Below are 24,546 nucleotides of genomic sequence, written 5' to 3'. Positions count from 1 at the left end.
TCAACTAAAGGTCTACTATTTCTCTACTGGCACAGAAGTCACGAGTTCACCAGATCCTACCACCCCAGAGAGCCAATTTTCTTTCCCTTCCTCACCCTGAGCTGCATGCCTCGGCTCCTTTGTTTTCAGAGGACTGCTTTACAAACCAAGCACAGAGAAAACACGTGGAAACTGAGCCACTGATAGCGTCAATGAGATTCCATTTTTAATTAAAAAAACAAAAACCATTGTACTTCTGCCCAGTGAGACTGCACCAGCCTCACACAATCTCCATCCTTTTATCGAACAAAAATAATTCTTTTGCCATATATGGTGCTCTGTCTGCATGGCAGACTCCCAATGCAGCAGCACTTCTTTCATCAGCTGCTTGAAACAATGCGAGCAGACCTAGGGAAGCAGTTCTCCCGTTGGATCTCTGCAGTCGTCTCAGTTTCACAATAAGTGGACTTCTGTAAACAAGTCCTCCAGGCAGCAGATTCCCCACTGAGCGTGTTTAGATGCATTAGACAAGTCTAATTAAATTAACCAGCCTCTCCAGAATCTAAAAGACAAGCTAAGGAGTGTTTAAAAAGTGTAAACTTTACCAATTGAACTTTCTTTAGAATTTGTTACAAACACCTTTGTCTGTGCTCCTGCAGCCACTACACATTCAAGTTGTGTCCTACTCCAGAGCCTACTTATAGGGACAGCTTCCTAGTAACGTTTAAATGCATTCAGCAAATCTTTGACTTAAAAAACCAGGCTAAACCAACTTAAGAAGAAAATTCATAAAAAATTCTTCCTAGCATAAAAAAACACACCCTTACAATTTTAAGGTTATCTAGCATTAAAAATCCTTTTAAAATGTACAGTACAGATCTTTCAACTCTTACTTACAATTGCATTATCAAAGATGATACTGTTGTGGACCAGTCTGTAAGCATTACAACTCAGCCTCATTAAATTATCTAAATTAAGCCAATACAGTGTAAGAAAGCTGCTGTGAAGACCCAGCTAACAATTATTGGCTGCAAAGCACAGAAGTACTGTATTCTGTACAGGGTGACTATATCAATCTTACCAATTAACCAAAAATGGTCCCATCTTGTCATCCACGAGAGTCTGATGGTTCAGTAACTATTTACCCACTACATCATTAAACATTAAAATAAAGCCAAATGCAGTGTAAAGAGAGTTTGGAGTTCAAGAAGTGCAGACCTCAGGACCCTTCTGTTGCTATAAATGTGAGCTCTGCTCCTGCAGAATATCCTTCACTATGTGCAGGGTAGGAGTGCTGCACCACAGAAGCACTTCTGTGTCTGCATGCTGGGACCAGAAATGCTGGTGCAGGTCAGAGTGATAAAAATCTGCTCTCTAGGGTATCTTCATATCACAGTGTAGTAGAACTCCCAGCATGCAAATGCAATCAGGCTGCAGCACACAAACTCACAATGTTTCCCTGTCACTGCTTTGTTTAAGGACCCACAAAGTGCCATACCCCAGGGAACAATGCTGGCCATTCTGATTACCACAATTGCTTACATTGCTGTTGCAATATGTGCAGGTAAGTAAAGAACCTCTGTTTCATGTCCTCTTTTGTACAGTTAAGTTTGAAGGCTTGGCATGCAAATGAATGATTAGCCTCACTGCTTTTTCATGTCATGGATTTATTATGTAGAGAGACGGTAGTTTTGATTTTACTGTATGCCAAAACAGTGGTTTAATAAAAGCAGCAATCAATAGAAACAAAAGTCCCCATTTTCGCATAAGGTTCAGTGACAAAGATCACCAGCATATAGTATACATAAGCATAATAAAGATCAAAGGAACCTCTGATCAATCTGCTGACCTTTTGTTCCTGCTTCCCATTGAAATTTCACATGGCTTCTGTTTGTCTTCTTACTGAACACTCATGAGAATCACAGGAACACGGTAACACACACATTTTGTACATTACATGTCAAAGACAGAAATCAGTTGCCTGTCTCAAAGAAACTACACAACTGCATGTTCTACAGAAGTGGAATGTGAGGTAAAAAAATGAGCATGAGTGAAAAGGAGGCCTGTACTGAAGCCATGAACTGTGTTGGAGGATTATGCAGTAAAATTCTCATTACAAGCAATAAATCTCTGGACAAGAAAAATAATTTTCCATTTGTATTTAAAAGTACTGTAAGAAAGAGGGTTGTAAGCAACACTCTTTTTTATGAGCAAATACCTCAGTACCACAAGAAAGCCCTGCAGAGAACTCACTTTTCTGGGAGATGACTCTCAAGTCTTCTTAACTTCTGTGGTTCTTGGACTTAATGCATAAGGCAGAATACTTGACTCAAGCCTCAGCTCAGGACATCACGTTATTTGGATCAAATTTCCCCCTGCATTTAAAATTTAAGTAGACATTCTTCACTTTCTTTTATAAATTCACTTTATATTATAAATTGTTGGTGTTTATTTGAGAACATTGCTCTGGTCTCACAAGCAGTAGCTGTATTTCAGCTTCAGAGCTGTGCATTTTTTGGTGTAATACTTATTTATTTATTTTTCCCCATGTTTGCATGTTAGTTTCCTAAATAGCCAATGGGTATTTTGGGACTCTTAATGTTTTTGACAAATTTGAAGACATCATATAAACTTACATTTTGGCCACTAAAAATATTGAGATCAACACACCCTATGTTTCTTCTCACTTCTTGTGGTGTCCTGGTTTAGGGCAAATTTGTGAGGAAACTTCCAAAGGGGTCCCTCCCAAAAGCAGATTTAAGTGGCCCCTCTCCCAGCTGGTTCCAGAAAATATTTATTTGGAGAAAAATGGAAAAAACTTTCTTATTTAACAAGCAAAGTATTCACAAGCATAACAAATGAATAATATTAAACAATAAAACCTCTTGCTGTTCTGAAGAGATGGCAAATTCAGAAAGTGCTTTTTGTGGGGTATAGCTTGGCTCTCTCAGTTTCTTATCAGTCCCTCCTGCACCAGCAAATGCCACATCCTGGTCCTGGCGGGCCCCAGGGGTGAGCTCCCAGTGTTTGCCTGGGTTTTCAGTCCAGAGCAGGTTTGAACAGATCCAAGAAAAAGAAAAGCCACAGCCTGGGGAACTTCTCTGCCTCAGCTAGCTGAAAAAAAAAAACTAACTAAAAAGCAAAGGAGAGCTCTGTCCCACAGTCTGTCTGTGCTGCAGACAACACAGTCCAGAGTAGAACATGGAGGAGTGCCATTTCTGAACACAAACTGCACACTTCTTTCCCTCCCTTCACTCTCGGAACCAGTCTTAAAGGTGTAGAACTTAATATCCAGCATAAATAGAACAGATGATTGGGGAGACCAGCATCATAAAGTCACTCTAGGACAAAAGAGGAAAAAAAAACCAACATAAATATCAATAAACACAAAAAGAATATAGGTAATTTTTCCTGGTCAAAGTTTTTCTCATCATATTGGTGTCAGCAGGGCTATGACAATCTGAACAGCTGAGGATCTGGTCTCTAAAGTAATTTTGTGCCCTTGTTAAACAGAAAAAGGGTATGCCTAGACCTAAAAGCTTCACTGATCTGTTTGCTCTGAATACTGGCACTTTTAAAAGTGATAACAGGAAAACAAAAGACTTATGATTTAGTCAATTGACTGTTGATCTCTGTCTGGGTCTCTAATCTCACGAATATGAGTTAAGTGGCTGATTATTTTAAAAGTAAAAGATGCAAATATTTCTTTACAAGGACCATGAGAAACTCAGTCACAATACGGGGAAGTAATCCCTGCCCAACATGAAATGTTGCTCCTTGGGATGATTCTAAGGGCACCAGTTGTACAAAAAGTGTGCAGTTTAAGAGTCAAAATGTGGTAAGAACATTCTTTCAATGTCACAAGGAAGCAAAATAAAAATATATCATTGTTTCCACAGCCTCCTGTGTTGTACGAGATGCTACTGGGAATGTAAATGATACAATTGTACCTGGAATGAGCTGCAACGGATCATCTGCCTGTGGCCTAGGCTATGATTTTTCCAGATGTGCAAGTCAGCCATGTGATTATGGGCTGATGAATAATTTTCAGGTTTTAATGAGATAATATGTATTAGCATATATTAGCATAATAAGCTATACATGAATACATGAGTACAAACATGCAATAAGTACAACCATTATTTGCAGACAACTACAACAGGACAACCAATTTTATCTAAAAATATAAACTATGATGGAAGGAATGATGAAAGGCAAAAATCCTCTGCATTGCACATTTACCTTTACACTGCCCATCACTAGCCTTCCTAACACTCTGGTAAGGCCTTTATCTCCTCTTTTAACAAGTACCATGCAGTAGTATATGTTGTAACATCTTCAAACTGAAAGCCCAGACTTAACAGAGACCTCAGGAACTCCTGTTAGATGAGGAACTCACCTCACTGCTCTTGACACATAGATGTGATTTTACCTCAGGGGTGCTGTGGCCACAGTTAAAGGGTTGTGTCACAGTACAAAAACCAGAGTCCTGACTTCTTAAAAAAAAGTATCCAAAAATAGTAGAGTGAAAAATCAAATGAGAAGTAATGGAGTCTTTCTCCTAGGCCAGAGAGAGCCTCTCTGCCATTTTTATTCTTCAAAATACAGCTTAGGCTAAGCATCAAAGTAAAGCAGTTCTGCAGCCTGACAACCACAGGTCCCAGATCTCTGTTCAGCCCCTGTGCTTCATGGCCAGCGAGAAGAATTCACCACCCACCTGCAAATGCTTTTCAACGAGTCATTTGTAGCTTTTAAAGTCACTCGCTTTTTTCCCAGCTGGCTCGGCTAAATGACAGGGCTGGGTAACCACCTTGAAAGGGGTACACTGTCCCTTTCATAGACTACTTTGCCTTCTTTCCTTGATAATTTACCATCTTTACTCCCACCTCAGTTCAGCTGCACACACTCAGGGCACTCCTTAAAATCATGACCTCCCTACAGCCAGCCAAACTTTCACTTCTTGCATTTACCCCTGCCAGGCTAGAGCCAGAAAACAGTATGACTGCATCTGACAAATCTTCAGGATTCACTGGTTTCTTTCCTGAAGTACTGCCCACACACCACCAATCACATCCATCCATCTTTCAGTCTCCTTGTCTGGTGCTTCTCAACAACCCTTTCACTTCAGTGGTCACAGAGGCCAGTCCTGTGCTCCTGGGAGGGCTGAGGGAGGCCTGACAGTGACCATTATTACTGTTTGCAGCACTGCAGTTACGTCAGCACCACCAGGCATTTTCTCTCATTTTTAGCCATATTAAATAATCAAGGGGAAAAAAACAAACAAAGAAAATAAAGTGCCTCCAACCACATTTAATACATCGGTGCTTTTTGCTGCCATTTTCATTTTCTTGTCCATAAGCTGACTATTTACTCATCAAGTAGAGGTTTTTACATATAGCAATCAGTTAGCAAAGGCAGTGAGGAAATCTCACAGAGTATTCATCTGCCCCAGCAGACAGCTGCATATTTGAATAAAAATTTGGCTTTGCCTCCATTCCTTTTAACTAAATCAGAAATAATAGTACTGTTTGTAGCAGATTAAATTTAGAACCACGAAAAGCAGAGACACATAGAGCACTAAAATGGGTTTGTCATTAAAAAGTGCATCCAAATGCAAGCCTATTCTTTTTACTTTCATTTTTTTCCTAAAGGTGATGAGCATGGTGTCTGGCTTTGGTCCTCTCATCACAGCTGGCATCTTCTCAGCTACTCTGTCATCAGCTCTAGCATCTCTTGTCAGCGCACCCAAAGTTTTCCAGGTAAAATTAAACTATCCATTTCCTTATATTTGGTTTTACTCCAGAGACAAAGCTGAACTCTGTGTGCCAAATGTAATGTATATTTAAGCAACACTGACACATGTGGCAGGAAGAGACAGAGAAAACAATATGTAGAATGTTTTTCAGCAGAAAAAGGCAGGTCTTATCATCACAAAAGGGTGATAATGTTCCTTTGGTCAGAGCTCAGCTTTGCTGCAGAAGCAGGGGATACTCATGTGCCTGTCATAAATAGCTTCAAGGGTACTTTCAGGATCACTTCTATCTTACAAAAAGCCACCCCGTAAGCACAAGAGCAGCAGGAACCCTCAGGTCCGTAAGATTCAGGTGCTGGCAGGTGTGCTCTTATGAGGCTGTCCAGAAGCTGTCTGGGCAGCAGCAGTGTGGACAGACGGAAGGTATGGGAGAGACAACCTGTACAAATTACATCAAGCCACTGATTTATGCTTCAACTTCTCCCAATCGAGATTCTATTTAGCTATTTAATTACCTTTTTATATTAAAGCACTGAACAAGTATTAAATGTCTGTAGTTTCATTTCCCATGACATAATAACATAGTAGCATATTGTGTTATCACCTTATTTAAATGTTTCCACAGCAGTTGATGTACTTGAAGCACTAAAGACAGACTTTCTTTTAGCAAAAGCCTAGCAAGCTGCCACTCACAGACAGTGACTTCTGGTACAAGAAAGTGCTGCTTAATAGAATTATGTGCTGATTTTCTTACCAGGCTCTTTGCAAGGACAACGTCTACAAAGGGCTAGAATTCTTTGCCAAAGGATACGGAAAAAATAACGAGCCTATCAGGGGATATGTCCTCACTTTCGTGATCGCCATGGCATTCATTTTGATTGGTTTGTATAATGTTACACAGCTACTATAGTGTCATGTTCTGAAATTATACAAACTGATACTATAATACAATTAGGAGCTGCGGTTTGAAAAATTTCCAGTTGGGTAAGCTCTGACATAAGCATACTCCAAGTCCTGGTAGCAACTCCATTATTCCTAATGAAAGCAAAAAGAAACCAGCAGTGATTCCACTGACTTACCACCACCACCACAGCCTCATTTTCCAAGATGTGGAGTAGCTCCAATTCCTGTTCACTCTGTTGGAAGAGGGCAGTGCTTAGAACTCTATCAGATAAGTCACAATCTTTGAAAATGGTTTTCCAGTTTATATTGCACATAACTCTGAGGTAATTTGGAGATAATTAGGAAGCCTATTCTGCCCAAGTCTTTCCCACCATCAGCTCCAAAGCAAATCCTAGTTTATCAGCAATAGTGAAAGAAAATCCCAGGTACCACATTTAGGAGTGCAGGGACTGTTAAATCAGTTTTTCCAAGATTAGAAATTCAACCTGTCTTACACTAATAAATAGGATGTCTAGTAGAGAGTTCAGATTCCCCCTAAGTTGCAGCTAAGTACAAATATTTTTTTTTAATGCATCCATCCTGTCAATTATGTATTTAAAATTCTGAACTTTACATCAGATCTACATAATTAAGAGACACTATGCTGAATCACAGTATCAAGTATAACACTGCATAGCACATAATGTTATTAAAATCAGGATTAGCAGGCATAATTCATATGGATGAAGGTAGATCAAGGTGGCCTTAGTAAGGCAGGAAAATACCCAAACTCTCCATGGATGATAAATGCAGACAATGTTCAGATCTAATGCATCATCAGGAAACAGCTAGCCAACAGTCCAGGGAACTGGTGCCTCTGTATGACTGTGTATGTTTCTTGCAGCTGAACTGAATACCATTGCTCCCATCATCTCCAATTTCTTCCTGGCTTCATACGCTTTGATAAATTTCTCCTGCTTTCATGCCTCATATGCAAAATCTCCAGGTGAGTCTGCATTCAGCAGTGATTTAAATATGGGCTTTATAGTCTGATCTCTGGAAGCTTTAGACTGTATGTCTGAGAAAATTGCAGTATGTGTAGAGTATCTAAGTCATGTGAGCTGATGTCTTATTGAATGTGATGGCATTTTATTTAACTCCAAACGATAAAAATAACAGCTCTAGTCCTTACAATGCCTACAGTTGTACAGGATGAGAAAGGCTTTGGTGCATCCCACTGGAGAAAAAACAATTTTCCTCAAGCTGGTATTTTTTCCCCTCACTATTAAAAAGCATGTGGGTAAAAGCTTATGCCAACTCTGGCCAATGAAGCAAGCAAGGTATAGTGGGGAGTCATCACTCCCTTCTCCAAACCTACAGCCAAATGTACCGGGAGATTCCTAAGCACAGTAACAGTGTTACAAGTGATGCTGCCTGGAGGGGAACGAGTAGAGCAAGAAAAGGTCCATCAAACAGCACCAGCACAACTCTGCTGTGTGCCTGGAAGCAGAATTGTAAAGCACAGTTGTGAAGCACAATGAGGTCCTGTTCAGGGATAACTTGAGATCCTCCCTCTACATTTGCAGCAAAGGAACATTCTGGCTGTCAGACTTGTGCATTGCCACAGCAGAATGATTCTCACCATCTCATGAAGGGGTGACACCTTCAGAAATAAAGTCAATCAGCTGAGGAACACTGGTTTAGCACACAGGAAAGACAATTTCCTGCTTCTATGAATTAATTATTCAACTCAAGGAGCAAGGAATAAATTTTTGATTTCCAATGTGAAGAAACTGCAATACTGACAGAAATGCCTGCATCAACTTCCTTCCTATAGATCTGCACAGTGCCATTTGTTTAGAGGGCAGAAAAGATGAGCACTTCTGCTAATTACCTGCAGAGCTGAACAAATGCAGATCTGCTCCATATGGCCTTGGAGCTGAGTGACAATTACCTCTATAGATTTCATCACCATACATCTGACTCTGCTCTGCCACTATTTAACATTTCAGTCAGAGCTTCAGCCATTTTTCTTTTCTCATTTCCTCCAGTTAATTTTTGCCAATTCACAATGATAGATCATAATAATTGCAAGGCTGCAGGACAGACAATTTCTTCCCAGCAGGTCCTTCCCATTCCCTCATTATAAAGATGATCCAAGATAGGGTTGCTCAGCCTCTTGTATCTTCTGTGTTTTTCCCCTCTCCAAAATCTGCTCTGTAGAACACCTGGCAGAGATCTGCAAACCATGAAGGCTCAGTGCTTACCTCATCATTTTAATTGGTAGCAGGGGACGGAATCAGTAGTGCAGCTGAAGAGCAGCAGGAATAATATCTTTTTAAAGTCAATTGCAGATGATTTTATTTTTCTGCCACAAGACTAGGCAATTTCCAAGTTTAAGACAGGTGCATTTACAGTGTTGGGATAAACACTCCTCTCAGGAAGTGTTTAGCTATCAATAGAGAGTTCTGTTTATATGCATCAAAAGTACACAGTCATCAATTATCTGGAGTTACAGGTAATCCTTCTGATGTTCTGAAATATTCTGAACCAGTAAACTTTAATTTTGCAAAATTACATATAAACAGAATAGATACTCAAAGCCAGGCTGAACAAAGCAGTAGGAAAGAGAGCAGCAGAAGGCCTGTAAAACCCAGTATTCTATAAACTGAAAGCTACATCAGCCAGCACCTGAAAGTATCTGTACATATGGTGCCTAAGAATTTACAGATATGTCTCCCACCCCTTCTGACAGAGCCTGTAACAAACTGTGCATGGGATTTTATGCACAATAACCATGGATTACCATGATATCAATATATTTCATATATTTTATATATTTCTTCCAATTTCCTCAATTCTCTTTAAACAGGTTGGAGACCTGCATTCAGATATTATAACATGTGGGTGTCACTTTTTGGAGCCCTGCTGTGCTGCGGGGTGATGTTTGTCATCAACTGGTGGGCAGCTCTCATCACTTATGCCATTGAGCTCTTCCTATATATTTATGTAACATATAAGAAGCCAGGTAAGGCCAAACCCCACTATTATTACATGCATATGTTTTGCTGCTAGACTGGATTTTAAAGAAATTAATTCTGCTAACAGAATTAGAAATAATTTTTTTGTGCTATCTCTATTTAGAGGGAAGTATGAAGCATCCTGTTAAATTCCACTTTATATAATATAGATGAAGTTGATAGTCTGGTGTCTGTCTGTTTAACAAGCAGTTCAAGTGTGGTTCAGGGTTTTCTGCAAACATTACAGCAGACTGGTTTATTCCCACCACATCTTTATGACATCTGGGCTTTTACTTGAGTATCACTCTTAATTTTTTTCCACTCATGCACAAAACCTCACCTGAATTTTGCAGTGCTCTGAGCTGACTCATGCAGAGTCCTCACCCAAAATGTAAACCTGCTGCCCATTATACAATAAAATGCAAGCTGAATTACTTATGAAGTGATCATCCTCCAGCACCTCCCTACAACTCCCTTGTAAATCAAGACAGATGGGCCCACTTTTACTGCTGGAAAAAAACACTTAGTAGCTCAGCAAATCACAGGAGCTGTCCTCAAAAACCTGTGTGCTGTACAAGACTAGACAGTCTGGCTATTCATATCCAGAACAAAACTAACCTAGGTCCAGATTTCAGTGCTAATCACTTGAATTACTTCTGCAGCAGAAAACAAAACCAAACCAATAAATAAAAGCAGCATGGTTCCCAGCAATAGATGTGCTTTTATTGGAGTTAACTTGGGACAGCAACACCTGGTGTGAGTCTGTTACTGTTTCTGTTGCTGTTGTCTGTCCTCCCTATCTGTGCCCTCTCACACCCACTGAGATGGTCTGTGCTTCTCTCCCTGTAAATATACCATCAGCTGCAGGAAAGCAGACCCATCTCAACCAGTAGTCAAAAACATTTTAGGATTTCTACCCTTTCCTTGGATATTGCCAGTGTCCCTGATGCAAAGTAGCACCTTAAAGCTTGGCTAAATTCACTGAAGCCACTGTACAAAAGCCCTGTCTCCTGCTGAGAGGGTGACTTCAGCAGTAATTTACCAGCAGCTGAAGGGTTCAGAGAAAACTAATATTCCTTAGAAAAGGTGACTTTACACTAAACCTCCACTTAGCTGCACTTAATATTAGTTTTGTATCTTGGCATAACAGGACTTGATCTGCATTCCTGTAGATCTCAAAGTGTAGCAAGACATTTCTTATATGTCTCCACTGACCAAACAGCTGCACAGGAATGAGAAAAGATGTATACGCCAAAATGGGGCTTGGAGAATAATTTTTGGCCTATACAGTAGAGCAGAGCAAACTGGCACTCGCAACCTACTGGTTTCATTTGCACTTCCTGAAATTTCACACCACATACATAACTCAGGGCTGTCCATTTTCTACATGGGAGAAGGACACAAAGTTAATGGAACAAATAAGTACATTCCCTACAGTATTTAAACAAAGAATAAAACTATTTGCACGCATGGGGTTTTCTGCATCACACAAGCAAAATCAATTCATTCAATTATGAAGCACAAAGAACAAGTCTGTATCTACAAACTATGAGAGAATATACTCTGCTTTTCATAGAGAACACCATTGCTGATTTTTGCAACAGAATGTAAGGAAAAGCCCATGGTTTAATATGCATTATTTATCTTTATTATATGCAGAAGTAAACTGGGGCTCCTCTACTCAGGCTCTTTACTTTGTTAATGCCTTAGACAGCGCTCTGGCATTAACAACAGTAGAAGACCACGTGAAAAACTTCAGGTAAGATTTCCAGTGAACAATACAATGGCTTGTCCTGAATCTGTACATCAGCCAATTATATACAACCTCTTTTTTCTCCACCAGACCACAGTGCCTAGCATTAACAGGAGCTCCTATGGTCAGGCCTGCTCTGCTAGACATCACCCACAGCTTCACAAAGAACAACGGGCTGTGTATCTGCTGTGAAGTGTACATGGTAAGGGAACTCACCCAAATCTGCACACCCAGCACCAGTGGGGGCTGCAGGTCTCTGTTACAATTCCACTCTCACTCAGCACACGGTGTTCTCACTGGTGCTGATTGGCAGCTGTGCACACCACCAAAGAGGTTTGCACTGAGAATGAATTTCATCATAATTCTTGACACGAAAGCTATCAGCTGATACAAAGCCTGCTGGTAAATGCTTCACTGAGATGTATTTCAAAGTTCATAGTAGGTGAACAAAAAAATTGTTTGGAGGAAAAAAAGTATTACAAGGAAAGATTTTAGGTTTAGAAAACAGAAAATCCCCTAACCACACAAAACGCAGAATTTGAAGGGTTATTGTGTTGGAGTCAAATTACCCAGGTTCTATTTTCAGCTTTGTCTCTGATTTGCAGAGTTGGGGTTTGGCAAGTAAATCAGCTCTCTTTGCAGAGGTTCCTCCAAAACTGTTACAATGCTAATTTTGAGGATAAACATGCTCTTCTGAGATCTAAAGAGAGAAGCAAAGTGTATTTCTAGATATAAATACACAGCAAATGATGTATCTGAGAGGATGAAGATCAAATCTCTCATTAGGACAGAATAAAAATTGTAGAGAAAAAATGCATTTTAAATATTACAGTGCCCTTTTAATTTTGAGAGAGAAAAAACCCAAAAAACAGCTCATGGCACTAAATGGGGCAGCAGAATCTAGATAATAGAGTCAGTCCAGCCATGATAATGTATTCCTCTACAGCAATGTAGGTATCCTTCATTTGATGCTGCCACATTTCTGCAGAAACAAAGTATGAAAGATCCACATGTGATTCTTCCCAAATCAAATGAATCTGTAAAGAAAGAATGATCCTAATTCCTTCCTACTATAATTATTGTTAGATTTCCCACTGCATTCAGGAAGCATAGAACCAATCCCAACAGGATCCTGAGACTATGCAGCTTCCTGAAGTTGAGTTTAAGCAATTTTTCTGAATTCTTAGGCATGTTTCTCTAATATTAGTACTTTCTGTGGAGAACTGAGATTTTATTCTTGTCTTTACAAAAAAAACCCCAAAGACTGTTTTGTTATATAAGCTTTGAATTGTTTAGGGGGGGCTTTCTAGTTATTTCTTCAGCAACTTAACTGAAATTTAATTTCCTTGGTAATAAAAGTGTGACAAAATGAACCTTTATGAATTGCAAAACTGTAGTAAAAAGCAGATGATAAAATTCCTAGCAATCAAATTGAAGAGCAGCCTGCAATATATATCACAACAAATACAGCAAGACTATTCAGCCATAAATGTAACACCCAGTACATTCTGCCTCAAAAGCTGACACGCTGTTAGCGATGCATAAAGTTTTGAAACACCACACCAGAGAGAATATCTTCCATTCTTTTCTTCCAAGAGGCAGCAAGAAACTTTACAGGAACATGGTGATACATGGCTCAGAAAGAGACAAAATAAAGATCTCAACAGAACATAGAGATGATTTCAAGTTTACTTGTCTCTGAGGTAGTGGCTACATGTTGGCTTGAACAGTCAGAGTTTCCAGTAAAAGGAACTTTATCTGCTTTTACTCCTTCCCTTCATGTAAGGGCTTTTTCAGGGTTAGTTCTCAGTCTGCAAATTCACTGGACTCCTTGTACAATTGCACAAACATTCCACGGGTGCAAAGGAGGAGCAGGGGAGGACACAGACAGCGTGGCACCTGGGAGAGGGGTGGGTCCGACCTGCACTGTGCAAGCCAGTTGCAAAACCACCTTCAGGTGCTTTCCTTTGAGAGACAGAGAAGATGGGCAAAACTTGTTCATTTCCTCTTCTTACTCACAATGAAACTTATGTTACTCAAAATGAAGCTTATTGTTCAAGTTATTATTCCCAGCTATTCACACATCCAGGATCAAATTCTTCTTAAGTTACATTGATGTCTTGTGACTTGGATATGGACATGGATTTTTTTCCATTACATTATTTGACGACCACTGAAAGAAAACTGGTAACAAAGGCATTTGCATCTTTAATTCCATTGCATCAAGTCTTTTCTCTTTTTCTACTTTGTCAGTAGACAGGAACTTAACCATGTACATTTAGATCTGCTGAGACTCTTTTACATATTCAAGTCAGGGAGGGACTTTATTCACTCTGAGATGCTTTATCATACCTTAGATGTTTTTTTAAGATGTTACAATCCATAAAAGTCCTTTTTTCTGTCAGAATGACTGCATTTAAGTAGCATTAACAGCCTCAGCCCTCTCAAACAGAATGTGAATTATGTTTGCAGCACAGTTCTTTTCAAAGGGCTGAATCTCTGTGGACCCTTTCTGGAAAGGTATTTTTCTGACTCCCTCCATTTGCTCCCACAGCAGACTAGGTAACTCCTTCAAAATGACTGTGATGTACAATACAAAGCCTTTGTAATAATATTTTACTGTATCATGCAGGGACCACGCAAGCTGTGTGTTAAGGAGATGAACAGTGGCATGGAAAAAAAGCAGGCCTGGCTCACAAAGAACAAAAGAAAAGCCTTTTATGCAGCAGTGGCAGCTGACAGCTTCAGAGATGGAGTCAAAAGTCTACTTCAAGTAAGCTTTTTGTTTACAGAACACACAGGAGAGTGTACATCAAAGCATCCCTTTATGTGAGACATTGCTATTAGCTTGTGAAGAAGCTCTGCATATATATGGGTAATGTTATAGACAGAAAGGGCTTTCTGGGGGTACGTGTATATTATATTACAGATTATTTCATAAAGATCTAGTTCTGGGCTATGCAATTATGAGACAAGGCACACTGATTCTGTCCTAAAGGAATAAGACACTATTATGAAAAAGGAGAAGCATCTACAGGGCCACATATGAATATCTATGCAGCTGACACTTGATACACTTCAAATCAATTGTATTGTTTGGTATTATATAGCATATTAAATATCTGAGAATGTTTTGGCAATAAATGAAAAGTGAAAATGTGTAATATACATTTTCTGCAAATAGCAAGAAGGTAATTTAAATAAAAGTCTGCAATATTTTTCTATTACTCTAAGAATGCAGGAGATAATTTCCAACAGTCCATTTAAAATGGCCATAATGAAGGCACAGAGACACTGTAATTTTTCCCATCTCCTTTCCTCTCTCACATATATGAATATTTAAAAATATGGGTACTGAGGCAAAATGTAGAGCAAATTCATATCTTTTTCACAAGATACACTGTTGAAAAGACATCTGTGCCAGCTGAGACAGTAGGGAATCAACTAAAATACTCTGGGTAAGTCACCCACTGATGTCCTACCAGGGTTCTTTGTACACTTGCAGAATGGACAGTACAACTGAGCAAGATGAAATGCTATTAATAAAGATCCCTTTGTTCTGTAAAAGCCTCACAAAGACACTTCATCTTGGGCTTATACATTGTCTCAGTAGGAGATCTTTCTGATGTTTTTGAAAACTGCTATGGTCTGATGATCTCTTCCTTTCCATTACTACTTAAGCACTATTGCCAAAGTCAACTACTGGACCCCAAGCAATTCTCTCCAGCAAACAGAAGGATAACCACATTATCACTATTCCAACCTAAAGACATTGGTAGCAATTACTGACTTCAACATAAACAGTGTTACTCAAAAACCCACCAAGGTTCCAACAACTTTTTCCTATTTTCTGTTTTCTAGTAGTAAAAAGTTGGCAAGTGTAGCAGCTTTACACGCTGGTGTTTTGTGTGCTTCCTCTTAAAGGAGTATTCCTAATTCACTGAATATTTAGATTACTATAAACACCAGGTTAGCTGAATCTAGATCTGACTTCCCTTACTTGTCCTGGTTTTAGCATCCAGAACCAGTCTTGAAGGCAAACTAATATCTTTACAAACCATGTCTTTTTCCTGTTTAGAAACCATAATTTTATCTACAAAGCATGCTCAGCTGATTTTGGATAATCTTTTGAAAAGAACACAGCAAATGAAACAAGAGTCTCCAAATTCAAGGCAAAAATAATATTCTTAAGAGCCTATGCCTTCTCTGTGTATCTGAGATGTTTAAAGAGACTTCAGACTCACTTCATCTACTGTGTATTCTGAAGTTGATAAAAGCTTTATGCCATTATGTTAGAATGAGCATACAAACAGCTCTTGAACTCTCTCTTGATTCCAAGTTATTGAACCATTTTAATGAGAGCATGTCAGAAGAAATGCAAATGAATGCTAATTTGGCAAAACTACACTTCTGTCATCTAAAATAATTTATAGTTGGAATGATTTAAAGCTAATCTTTCTGCTTTCTGCATGGATATGAGCATGAAGGGCATTTATGAAATGCAGTCTAGTTGTGTCTCCAGAACTTAGTTCTGGATTACTTCAGTATTACTTCTGATTACTTCAGAAGTAATTATCTTTTGCCATTACTTTTCATTTACATTTACATTTTCATTGCATTTTCATTTACAGTAAAAGCATGTATGTGTACCTCTCTCAAGCAGTGTTTTAATATTGGCAGGCCTCAGGCTTGGGTAGAATGAAACCAAATACCCTGGTGATTGGATTTAAGAAGGACTGGAGAAGTGCACCTGCCACTCAAGTTGAGAACTATGTAGGCATTATACAGTAAGTCAGCTCAGTACCTCCTTTTTCACTCCTCTTACACTAGATTAATGTAGCATTTCCATACAGAATTTGATGTGTAGAAACAATGCAAGGACGTACATACAAACCTGTGCTCACACATCCCACCTCTGTGGCTGAAGTTATTGCCCATCAAAAAAGGCTCATTGGCTTCCCACACCTCATAGGATCTGCTTAGCAAACACCTGGCACCATCAGAGCTGAGGTGGCTTGACAATGCTTAAGAAGCTGCTCTGCTGTCGGCAGCGCTTCTGCAGAACTGTATGTTCCCATTTTTAGCGGGAAGGAGCTCAGAGAAAAACAACCCTAATGTACATACTAAGGGAATAAGAGAACATAATGGAATTCTTCTTTTAAGCCTAGGAGACAGGAAGAGCTTTGGTCCAAATCTCATCTGTCCCTAAGGCTCAGCAGCTCTGTGGGTTGGGATTTAGCTAGGAAACAGTCATTTTAGAACAGGCTTCTCATAGATGCTTGCTGAAAATTCACTTGTGAAGCTGAAGCAAGTTACAGAGCAACAAACCCCACCTCGGCTTTGTTATTTCCTCAGAGAAGGGAGAAAAAATTATCCTATGGCAACCTAGTTCCTAAAAATGCATTGTCTGAAAGGCATCAGGAATAGTTGATCTGTTCCCATGCCCAGTCAAACCTATTTTTTTAAATAAGGAAAGATAAATTAAGTACTACAGATTTATATGGGGCAGTTTCTTCTGCAATTTTACCTAGTCTGTCCTCCCTGTGAACACTTTCACTGATCTTTTCAAAACAGCTTTCCTCATCATCACGCACAATGTAAAATCATGTTTACTCTTCTTTTTCTTTCTTTCCAGTGATGCCTTTGATTTTGAGCTCGGTGTAATTATCATCAGAATTAGCCAAGGATTTGATATATCTCAGGTCCTTCAGGTTCAAGGTATGTAGTGACTCGACAGCTGAATATCTCTGCTGGTTAGATGCACAAGCAATAAGAAGGACTCTTGACACTCACAAGAGTCACCACCTGCTTTCTAGAATAGTTCCTACACTCACAACTTCCACAGGTCGTCCTTGCTTGTGCAGCTTAAATCCTGCCCAAAATCCTTGCTGATCACTGGCAGTGACAGAAAGAGTCCAAGCCTCACACATTATGGAGCTCTGCACACCAGAGAACCCAACTCCCAAAGCAGCTCCAGCACAGGCACAGACTAAAGCAATAAAATCTTATCGTGCCACAGCAACCACTTACTCTGCTGCATGTTTCCTTCCTGGTTTCAGTACACCTTCCTCTATCTGCCTGCCTGATATCTCCGGGACAGACAGGAAATGGGAAGCTGCATTTTTGGTACCATCTCTGTGAAACTCCTGAGTCCCACAGAGTTCCCACCCATAGAAAAATCTGAAACCCGCAGCAAACATCAGCTCTCTCTCTCTCCCTTTTTTGTTCATTCTTCCTCAGGTCAGCAGCGCATATCTCAGGGGGGAAAGGGTGAACCTTCCGCCATCCCACAGCCATTTGGGTGGCAAAGGCGGGACAATTCCCTAGATTTTGGGCAGGACAGCTCTGTCCCCGGCCGCGGGTTGCCCCGAGCGGCCAGGCCGGGCCCGCGGCTCTCTGCTGCCGCCTGCTGCCCGCCGGCCGCGCCGCCAGCTCCAGCCCCGCGAGCGCCGGCACCGAGACCCCCAGAAACGAGGAAGCCGCAGATCAAAAGGCGACAGAGACTCCTTTAAGGAACAAGGGTGGATGAACACTAGCGCAGCACTGGCAGCTTGATGTGCCTAGAGACCCACGGGACAAAACTACAGGGACTCAGAAAAGATTCCGAAATAATCAAGCTTTTCTTTTCCCCCTGGTGATTTCTGAGAGGTATCTGCCTATCTCTGCTTCATGCGAGTCAGAAACTGAGGGCTCAAAATATACACTCACTGGAACAGCTGTAAAAATACAGTGAAAAACAACTCTGCAATCTTAAAAATGGGCAAATGTTCTCCAAGTGTTAAGACACAAGGATTCAGAAAGAATTAAGGGGGGGAGCCTCAAATACAAAGAAATATTTTGTAGCAGATACAGTCATTGTAGTTGAAAATAATGATCATTGTGTTCTCTTTTATTTGGTACAGCATTCTGTTCAATAGAAAAACTGAAATTTTAGTTTTGAGTAACCATTAAGTTTGTGGCTGTCACCATGTCTAATAATCAAAAGTATGTGACTGTCATTGATTAAAAAGTAAAAAAATATAATCTTTCTGTTGGCAACTGAGACTGCTAACAGAGCTAATAATGTCTAGCTAGTGAGGGTTTATTCTACTTTTTTAACACAATCTCTTAAATGAACTTACCTCATATTTAGTAAATATAAGATTTCCTTATGAAAAAAGTTTTCTGCAGGCAAATGCCTGTATCATATTAATTAGTGCTTCACCATAATATATTCCACAGTAACACATGGTATGTTTTCCTCAGCAAAAGCCTAATATTGCTAAGATGAAACTGTTTTCTGTATTACTAAGTTTACAGGATGGATTAGCTAAATCTTACATCTTTGCAGCTAATGCTCAAAAAATTAAAACGTGAAAAATATTTCTGCATGGAAAATGATTGTATATTCAGGATCCTTATGTATTTCTGAGAATCTCAAAGTACAAACCATGAGACTTTGTTCTAAGAAAAGAGATCCACAGGCTACAACTAAATACCTCAGCTTCCTCAGTGTAGGAAAACAGCTTTCCTAATGTACTTTCAAATTCTTGGCTAAAGAAACCAACTAAATATCCACAAACATAACAAATAATATCTTATGTAACTATAAAATGTCATAATACCAAATCTGATTTGGAAGAGACCACCTGAGAGCAGCTACACCACAGTGCTGTAGGCACAGGCACCCCAAGCTAGGGCTTCCAGAGGTTAATTCAGCTTCCTTCTCTCTACTGGTTTGCAAAGAAAAAGCATTTTAAAAGAAATTTTCATATCAGGAGCTTTACACTGTCTACAAAGCACTACAACACAAATTACATCATCACCATTAGTTCAGTAAGGGATTTAATTTAAAAGAAGCAATGTGTTACCAGTTCTCTTTCTAATATACAGAGGAATTAGAGAAGCTGGAGCAGGAGAGATTGGCACTGGAAGCCACCATTAAAGAAAATGATTTTGAAGAAGGGAAAAGGGGCATCTGTGGATTCTTCAAAAAAGCCAGCACATTGAATATCTCCAAACACGAAACAAAGAAGGGTAAGTTCCAAAATGACAACATATTTCCAACCTTTCAATGCATCACACTTTCACCAGTATGCAAACTGGACTTTACTCCAAGCCAAAAACTCCTGAGCTACACAGAAGCCCCTGGAACAGAATGTCCCCTGTGCAAACCTGTGGCCACAACCCTGTAATGGAGCACAGTGACATCCTCTGCTCGTAGAACACGATGTTTGCAACACAACTATTCCCCCTCATTTGCTAGATAAACCTCTCAGCTCAGCTTATGTTCACTTCTACTTGCCAAAAATAGTTATTAAATGGTTATTAAGGTTTGAGGAATACAGAACAAGTTGGTTGGGGGGTTTTGGGTTGTTTTTTTCTTTTTAATAGGATGTTCTAAGCTTTTAAACAGAGGCCTTTTTTTCCTTCTCTCTAAAGAAAATAGGAACATATGCACGATATGCAGGGAGCAAGCAATCTTACTTCACTTAATAGACACACACACAAACTCAGTACACAGCTGAAAAAGAGGATAAAATAGCACAACTGCTTTATATTCTAAGCATAATTTCATAAAAATGCACAAGTGAAGCTAGTAAAATAGTACTGAAAGCACATACACAGCATACTGTCAAATAACTAATTAACACATAACTTAAATGTGTAGGTGATGAAGTCAATATTACATTTCAGATATAGTAAAATGATACAGACACAATTTAAGGTCTCATTTCACAACTGCTAGGCTGTAATGATAATGACCCACCTGAAGCCATGCTTGTACACAGACACGTATTTTGAGAGTTTTCACCTGCAGAGACTATTACATCTGGCTGTGCATGCAACTCCCACAGGTGCCAGGAAGATCTACAGACTGGGAACATAAAATGCCATTATTCTTCAGCTGGCAGGCTTCAGTTGATTTTGTTTCAGTAGAACCTATTTTTATGACAACTCCACCAAGAGTGTGTACCCCTGTTTCAATTTCCCTTTTTGACTTAGTTGAGAAATGCATAAAGTAAATACATACTACACATTTTGGCTCTCTGTATTAGATTATGTTACTAAATAGCCCCACCTCTCTGATTTTATGTTCATATTCCCCAGAGTTGTTCCACCTTCCAACAGAGATTCTAGAACTGTAGAAGAAAGCAAATAACTGCTTTGGAACTATCCTTTACACACTCCAGAAACACAGGAAAACCAAACAAAGCATTTTCAGAACCTAGCAGATCAGAGTAAAACCTCTAAAGAAGCCTGTTTGTTCCACTTAGAATACTGCTGTTATACCATCTCTTTGAAATCATTGAAAGAGAAGCAGTAATAAAGCCACAGGCCTCAAAAAGGTAGAATGAGAGAAGGTATTGTTAGTACAGAGTCAAGACTCTACCTTTTAAAGCCAGCCAAGCAAAAAGCAAGAATAAAAATTTATTTCCAATTAGCAGTGGCCATATCAGCATAGGGAAGCACCCATATGTGCTCGTGTTTTCTAACTTCCAGCTTCACCTATGCTACCCCTGCACCCCATCAGCTCATTTCATCCACTGTGACTGTGCTTTTCAGGAAGCTCTGTATTTTACAAGACAGCTGAGCTTGTGAATGATGCAAAATGACACATTCACTTCTAAAATCGATCAGATATTTCCCAGTTGCTTTTTAAGGCATCAGTGAATTAACTAAAAAGAGACAGAGAACAAATAATCAGGTAACCTTTTCCAAAATGTTATAATCTAGTGACAATGTGTTTCACAAGCTTTGGTTTCTGTGTATATAAGAAAATTAAAAGTCCAAAGCACCTACTCTGTACCTTTTTTTTTTTTACAGATTAAAAAGATAGAAATTATGTCAGAAACAGGTCATTTTCCTGAAGTTTTCCCTCCATTTGGCTCCCTAAAGCTACTTATTGCCTCACTTATCCAACACCCTTCCACTTTTTTTCTTCTCATTACAGAGAGCACCATTAACACCATACAGTCAATGCATGTGGGTGAATTCAATCAGAGGCTGATAGAAGCCAGCACTCAATTTAGAAAGAAGCAAGGAAAAGGTACAATTGACATTTGGTGGCTGTTCGATGATGGAGGTAAGGAATTTGAGTAAAATCATAGGGGGAGAGATTTCTCTATTACCAAATATAAAAACAGACTTGGGAAGTTGCATAAAGCTGTTTTTTATTAAACTTACATTATCAGTTTCATGTCAGGCTTAAATAATTTAAAATTAACTTGCATCCAACACTGCTGAAGTGAAAGATGGAATTTTTAGCATACAATGCATTAATTTGATATTCCTCCAATTTTCTGTGTTCTTCCAGGTCTAACAATCCTAATTCCTTACATTCTAACTATCAGAAAGAAGTGGAAGAACTGTAAATTAAGAATCTTCACTGGAGGAAAAGTCAATAGGATTGAAGAAGAAAAACTAGTGTAAATATAACTTTATTTGTCTCACTTGTTTAAAGAGTTTGAATTAATGCTGAATATAATGCATATACAGCAGGAAGGTGGGAATTTTTCAGCACAACTGGTACTGTGGGCAGCATGAAAAAAAAACCGTACTTGATTGAAAGGTGTTAAGGTTATGGCATAGCCCTTAAGGCTGTGCAAATGGTGATTACCAAAGGAAACTCACATCCAGCACTTTTTCCCATTAATAGCTCATATTGCCTTCTCTGAGAAGAGTAGTCGGCACTCTGTAATGAGAATATAATTACTTTTATGGGATTTACATGAGATTGTCCAGGCAACAGAAAGTGAAATTGCACATGAAGGTCTTACATGCAAATAGCATAGACAGATAGCTCACATAATTGTGATTAACTGTGGTAAAATATAAAGAAGTTAAAGAGCAAGTTAATCAACTTTAAGGCCAAGTTGATTTTAATCCGTGTTTTAAAGAAAGTCTAGATTTCATAATCATCATTTGCCTTTGAGCAAATGAAAGGTACTAATACAAACTTATTTTTATCATCACTGCAAGTAGGACCTTTCCTTCCTAAGCGCTTTACACATTACAGGCACAGCCATTTCACCACCAGTGGAAGCAGCTCAATTTGGGATGAAAGTCAGTGATTGCTTAATAAAGAGCAGAAGCACCACATAGAGAGTTAAAAACAACATCTCCAGACAAAACTCCAGTGGCAAACAAGTGAGAAGGGTGCAAGGACAGGAGTTAGAATCACCAGCTTCACTAGGATTACAACACAGTGACTTGGAAAGACAGCTGCCACAGGATGTTCCCTTAAAGCAGAAAGGAACACATAAAGCAAACTTCACTGTGGTTCCATCACTTTCAAACAGTATCCTAAAGTTAATATACTTCTGTAGAAGAGATTCCCAAGTGTTTGTACAAACTAACCTTATAACTGGGTAAAAAATGCCCTAGAGCTGCTCAAGGACCTGCTGGGAAGTGTTCTCTGCTCCCTGTCCAGAGTCTGCCCAGTCTTGGCTATTCAGGACTGCAAACAGGCTCCTGAACCTAGACCCTCCAGTCACCTGATTCTGCTGGAAGGAGGAAGTTTTGACACCAGATGAGATTTGTCAAAACATGACAGATTCCACAGAGGCAGTTCTGAAACCTGCATACACTGCTTGTCCTGCAAAGGCCAGAGTAAACAGCATGATCAGGACAGCTGAAAAGACCCAGTTTGTCCCCAAGAAAACAGTGTCTGTATTGCTACTCCAACAGCAGCGTAACCCAAACATGACCTACCTGCCACATGCAGGTGATTCCTCCATGCCCTAGGTAGATCTAATACAAAATCATCCGAGTGCAATTTCAGCCATGCATTTTGAATTCAGAAGTCAAATTTAACTGGACTTTTACTGGCATATAATTCCCCAAATATTAAAACCTTTTCACAGAAGTTGAGATTTTGCTCTTTATCGTGCTCAAAAGAGGGAGTGCCACAAGGGACACCAAGATTTATACAAACAGTATGTTCTTTTTATATAAATATACTTTAAAAAGAGAGTAAACTCTCAGGTCATAAACAAATATGTATTTCTACCGTGGTTTGCTCCTAGGAACTCTCTGATCTTTTCAAAATCCAAGGCTTACATACCAAAAATAGAAACAAAAAAGGAGGTGGGAAAAGGAAGTGTGGGGAAGGACCACAAGATCCCAGCTATGGTTCAAACAAAGGCAAAACTGACCTAATTAAACCTCACTAAAAATCTAAACTAAACCTATCCCCAGCACAAACACACAAAAACTATAAACTATTCCTTCTGTCAACTGGGGAAAAAACAAAGTATATTCTTTTATGAACATGTGTAAAAACAACGTGTGAGCAGATCTATATAAATTCATAAATTAAAAAGATGAAGAAGATTCTTTAGGTATTGGGCATCAACCCTCTGGACCAAATTTTCACCAACACAAGCACTACCAGTATTGTAAAACTCCATTCACAGCATTCTGACAGTAACAGAGTAACAGAAGCCTTCTGTAAGTATTGGAGAATTCTGACCTACTACATATTGAATATTCTTCCTTTTTAACTCAAGCCTTTGGGAATACTTAAAGTACCATTGTTTTCCCAAAATGTAAACACCCTGCCCTCTGTCTGCTATTAATTTCTTTTTATTTTGTGATTTCCATCAATCATCAGTTAAATGAATTATGCTACAGCAATCACATTAATCTAGTTCTGTAATTGGAAATTGAAACACTCAAGCATTTAAAGTAATTTGTCATATAGTTAAAGATAAGATATAAAATGCAGCTGTCTTACTCATTTACAAGTATTCTTTGATATAAGGCACTCAGAAGTACAGTGATAAAAAATTGTCTCTTTTGTTTTCAGGATGGCTTCACTCCTAAGCAAATTCAGAATAAAATTTGCTGATATTAATATCATTTGTGATATCAATATAAAACCCAACAAAGAGAGGTAAGAAGCATTACCAAAACCCAGTATTTAGCAGCCAGCTTTTATCTAGAGCTTATTTCTTTTATGTTAAAATTAAAAACAAAAACAAAGCAAAAAAAAAAACCAAAACAAAAAAAAAACCCAGAACAAATCACAACACAAAAAATAACACTGTCCTTCATTGTAAAAATTTTATAAGTACCAAGAGCAGGAAAAAGAAAATAATCTTTTAACAGTCACAGCTTAAAGCGTCAAAACTATGTGTAGTCTTTTTATGTTGTAAAGACTAATTAGACACCATACT

At 39.0% G+C, this 24,546-nt stretch overlaps 1 protein-coding gene across 2 annotated transcripts in view; it reads left to right on the top strand.

Moving 5' to 3' along the window:
• SLC12A1 (solute carrier family 12 member 1) overlaps nucleotides 1-24,546 on the top strand; it is a 47,041-nt gene that overhangs the window by 16,605 nt on the left and 5,890 nt on the right. For both annotated transcript variants that reach the window (XM_058847207.1, XM_058847206.1), the window contains exons 10-24: nucleotides 1,459-1,543; nucleotides 3,879-4,030; nucleotides 5,631-5,738; nucleotides 6,489-6,612; nucleotides 7,518-7,619; nucleotides 9,486-9,641; nucleotides 11,293-11,392; nucleotides 11,477-11,588; nucleotides 14,019-14,159; nucleotides 16,067-16,173; nucleotides 17,022-17,104; nucleotides 19,259-19,402; nucleotides 21,321-21,452; nucleotides 21,684-21,795; nucleotides 24,177-24,263. In XM_058847207.1, the coding sequence (XP_058703190.1) occupies nucleotides 1,459-1,543; nucleotides 3,879-4,030; nucleotides 5,631-5,738; nucleotides 6,489-6,612; nucleotides 7,518-7,619; nucleotides 9,486-9,641; nucleotides 11,293-11,392; nucleotides 11,477-11,588; nucleotides 14,019-14,159; nucleotides 16,067-16,173; nucleotides 17,022-17,104; nucleotides 19,259-19,402; nucleotides 21,321-21,452; nucleotides 21,684-21,795; nucleotides 24,177-24,263 (1,745 nt within the window). The remainder of the gene's footprint in view (nucleotides 1-1,458; nucleotides 1,544-3,878; nucleotides 4,031-5,630; nucleotides 5,739-6,488; nucleotides 6,613-7,517; nucleotides 7,620-9,485; nucleotides 9,642-11,292; nucleotides 11,393-11,476; nucleotides 11,589-14,018; nucleotides 14,160-16,066; nucleotides 16,174-17,021; nucleotides 17,105-19,258; nucleotides 19,403-21,320; nucleotides 21,453-21,683; nucleotides 21,796-24,176; nucleotides 24,264-24,546) is intronic.

The sequence above is a fragment of the Poecile atricapillus genome, chromosome 11, assembly GCF_030490865.1.
Source record: "Poecile atricapillus isolate bPoeAtr1 chromosome 11, bPoeAtr1.hap1, whole genome shotgun sequence".
Classification (NCBI taxonomy): domain Eukaryota; kingdom Metazoa; phylum Chordata; class Aves; order Passeriformes; family Paridae; genus Poecile; species Poecile atricapillus.
The sequence above is the reverse complement of the archived record's forward strand: the minus strand, read 5'-3'. Positions and strand labels throughout refer to the sequence as shown.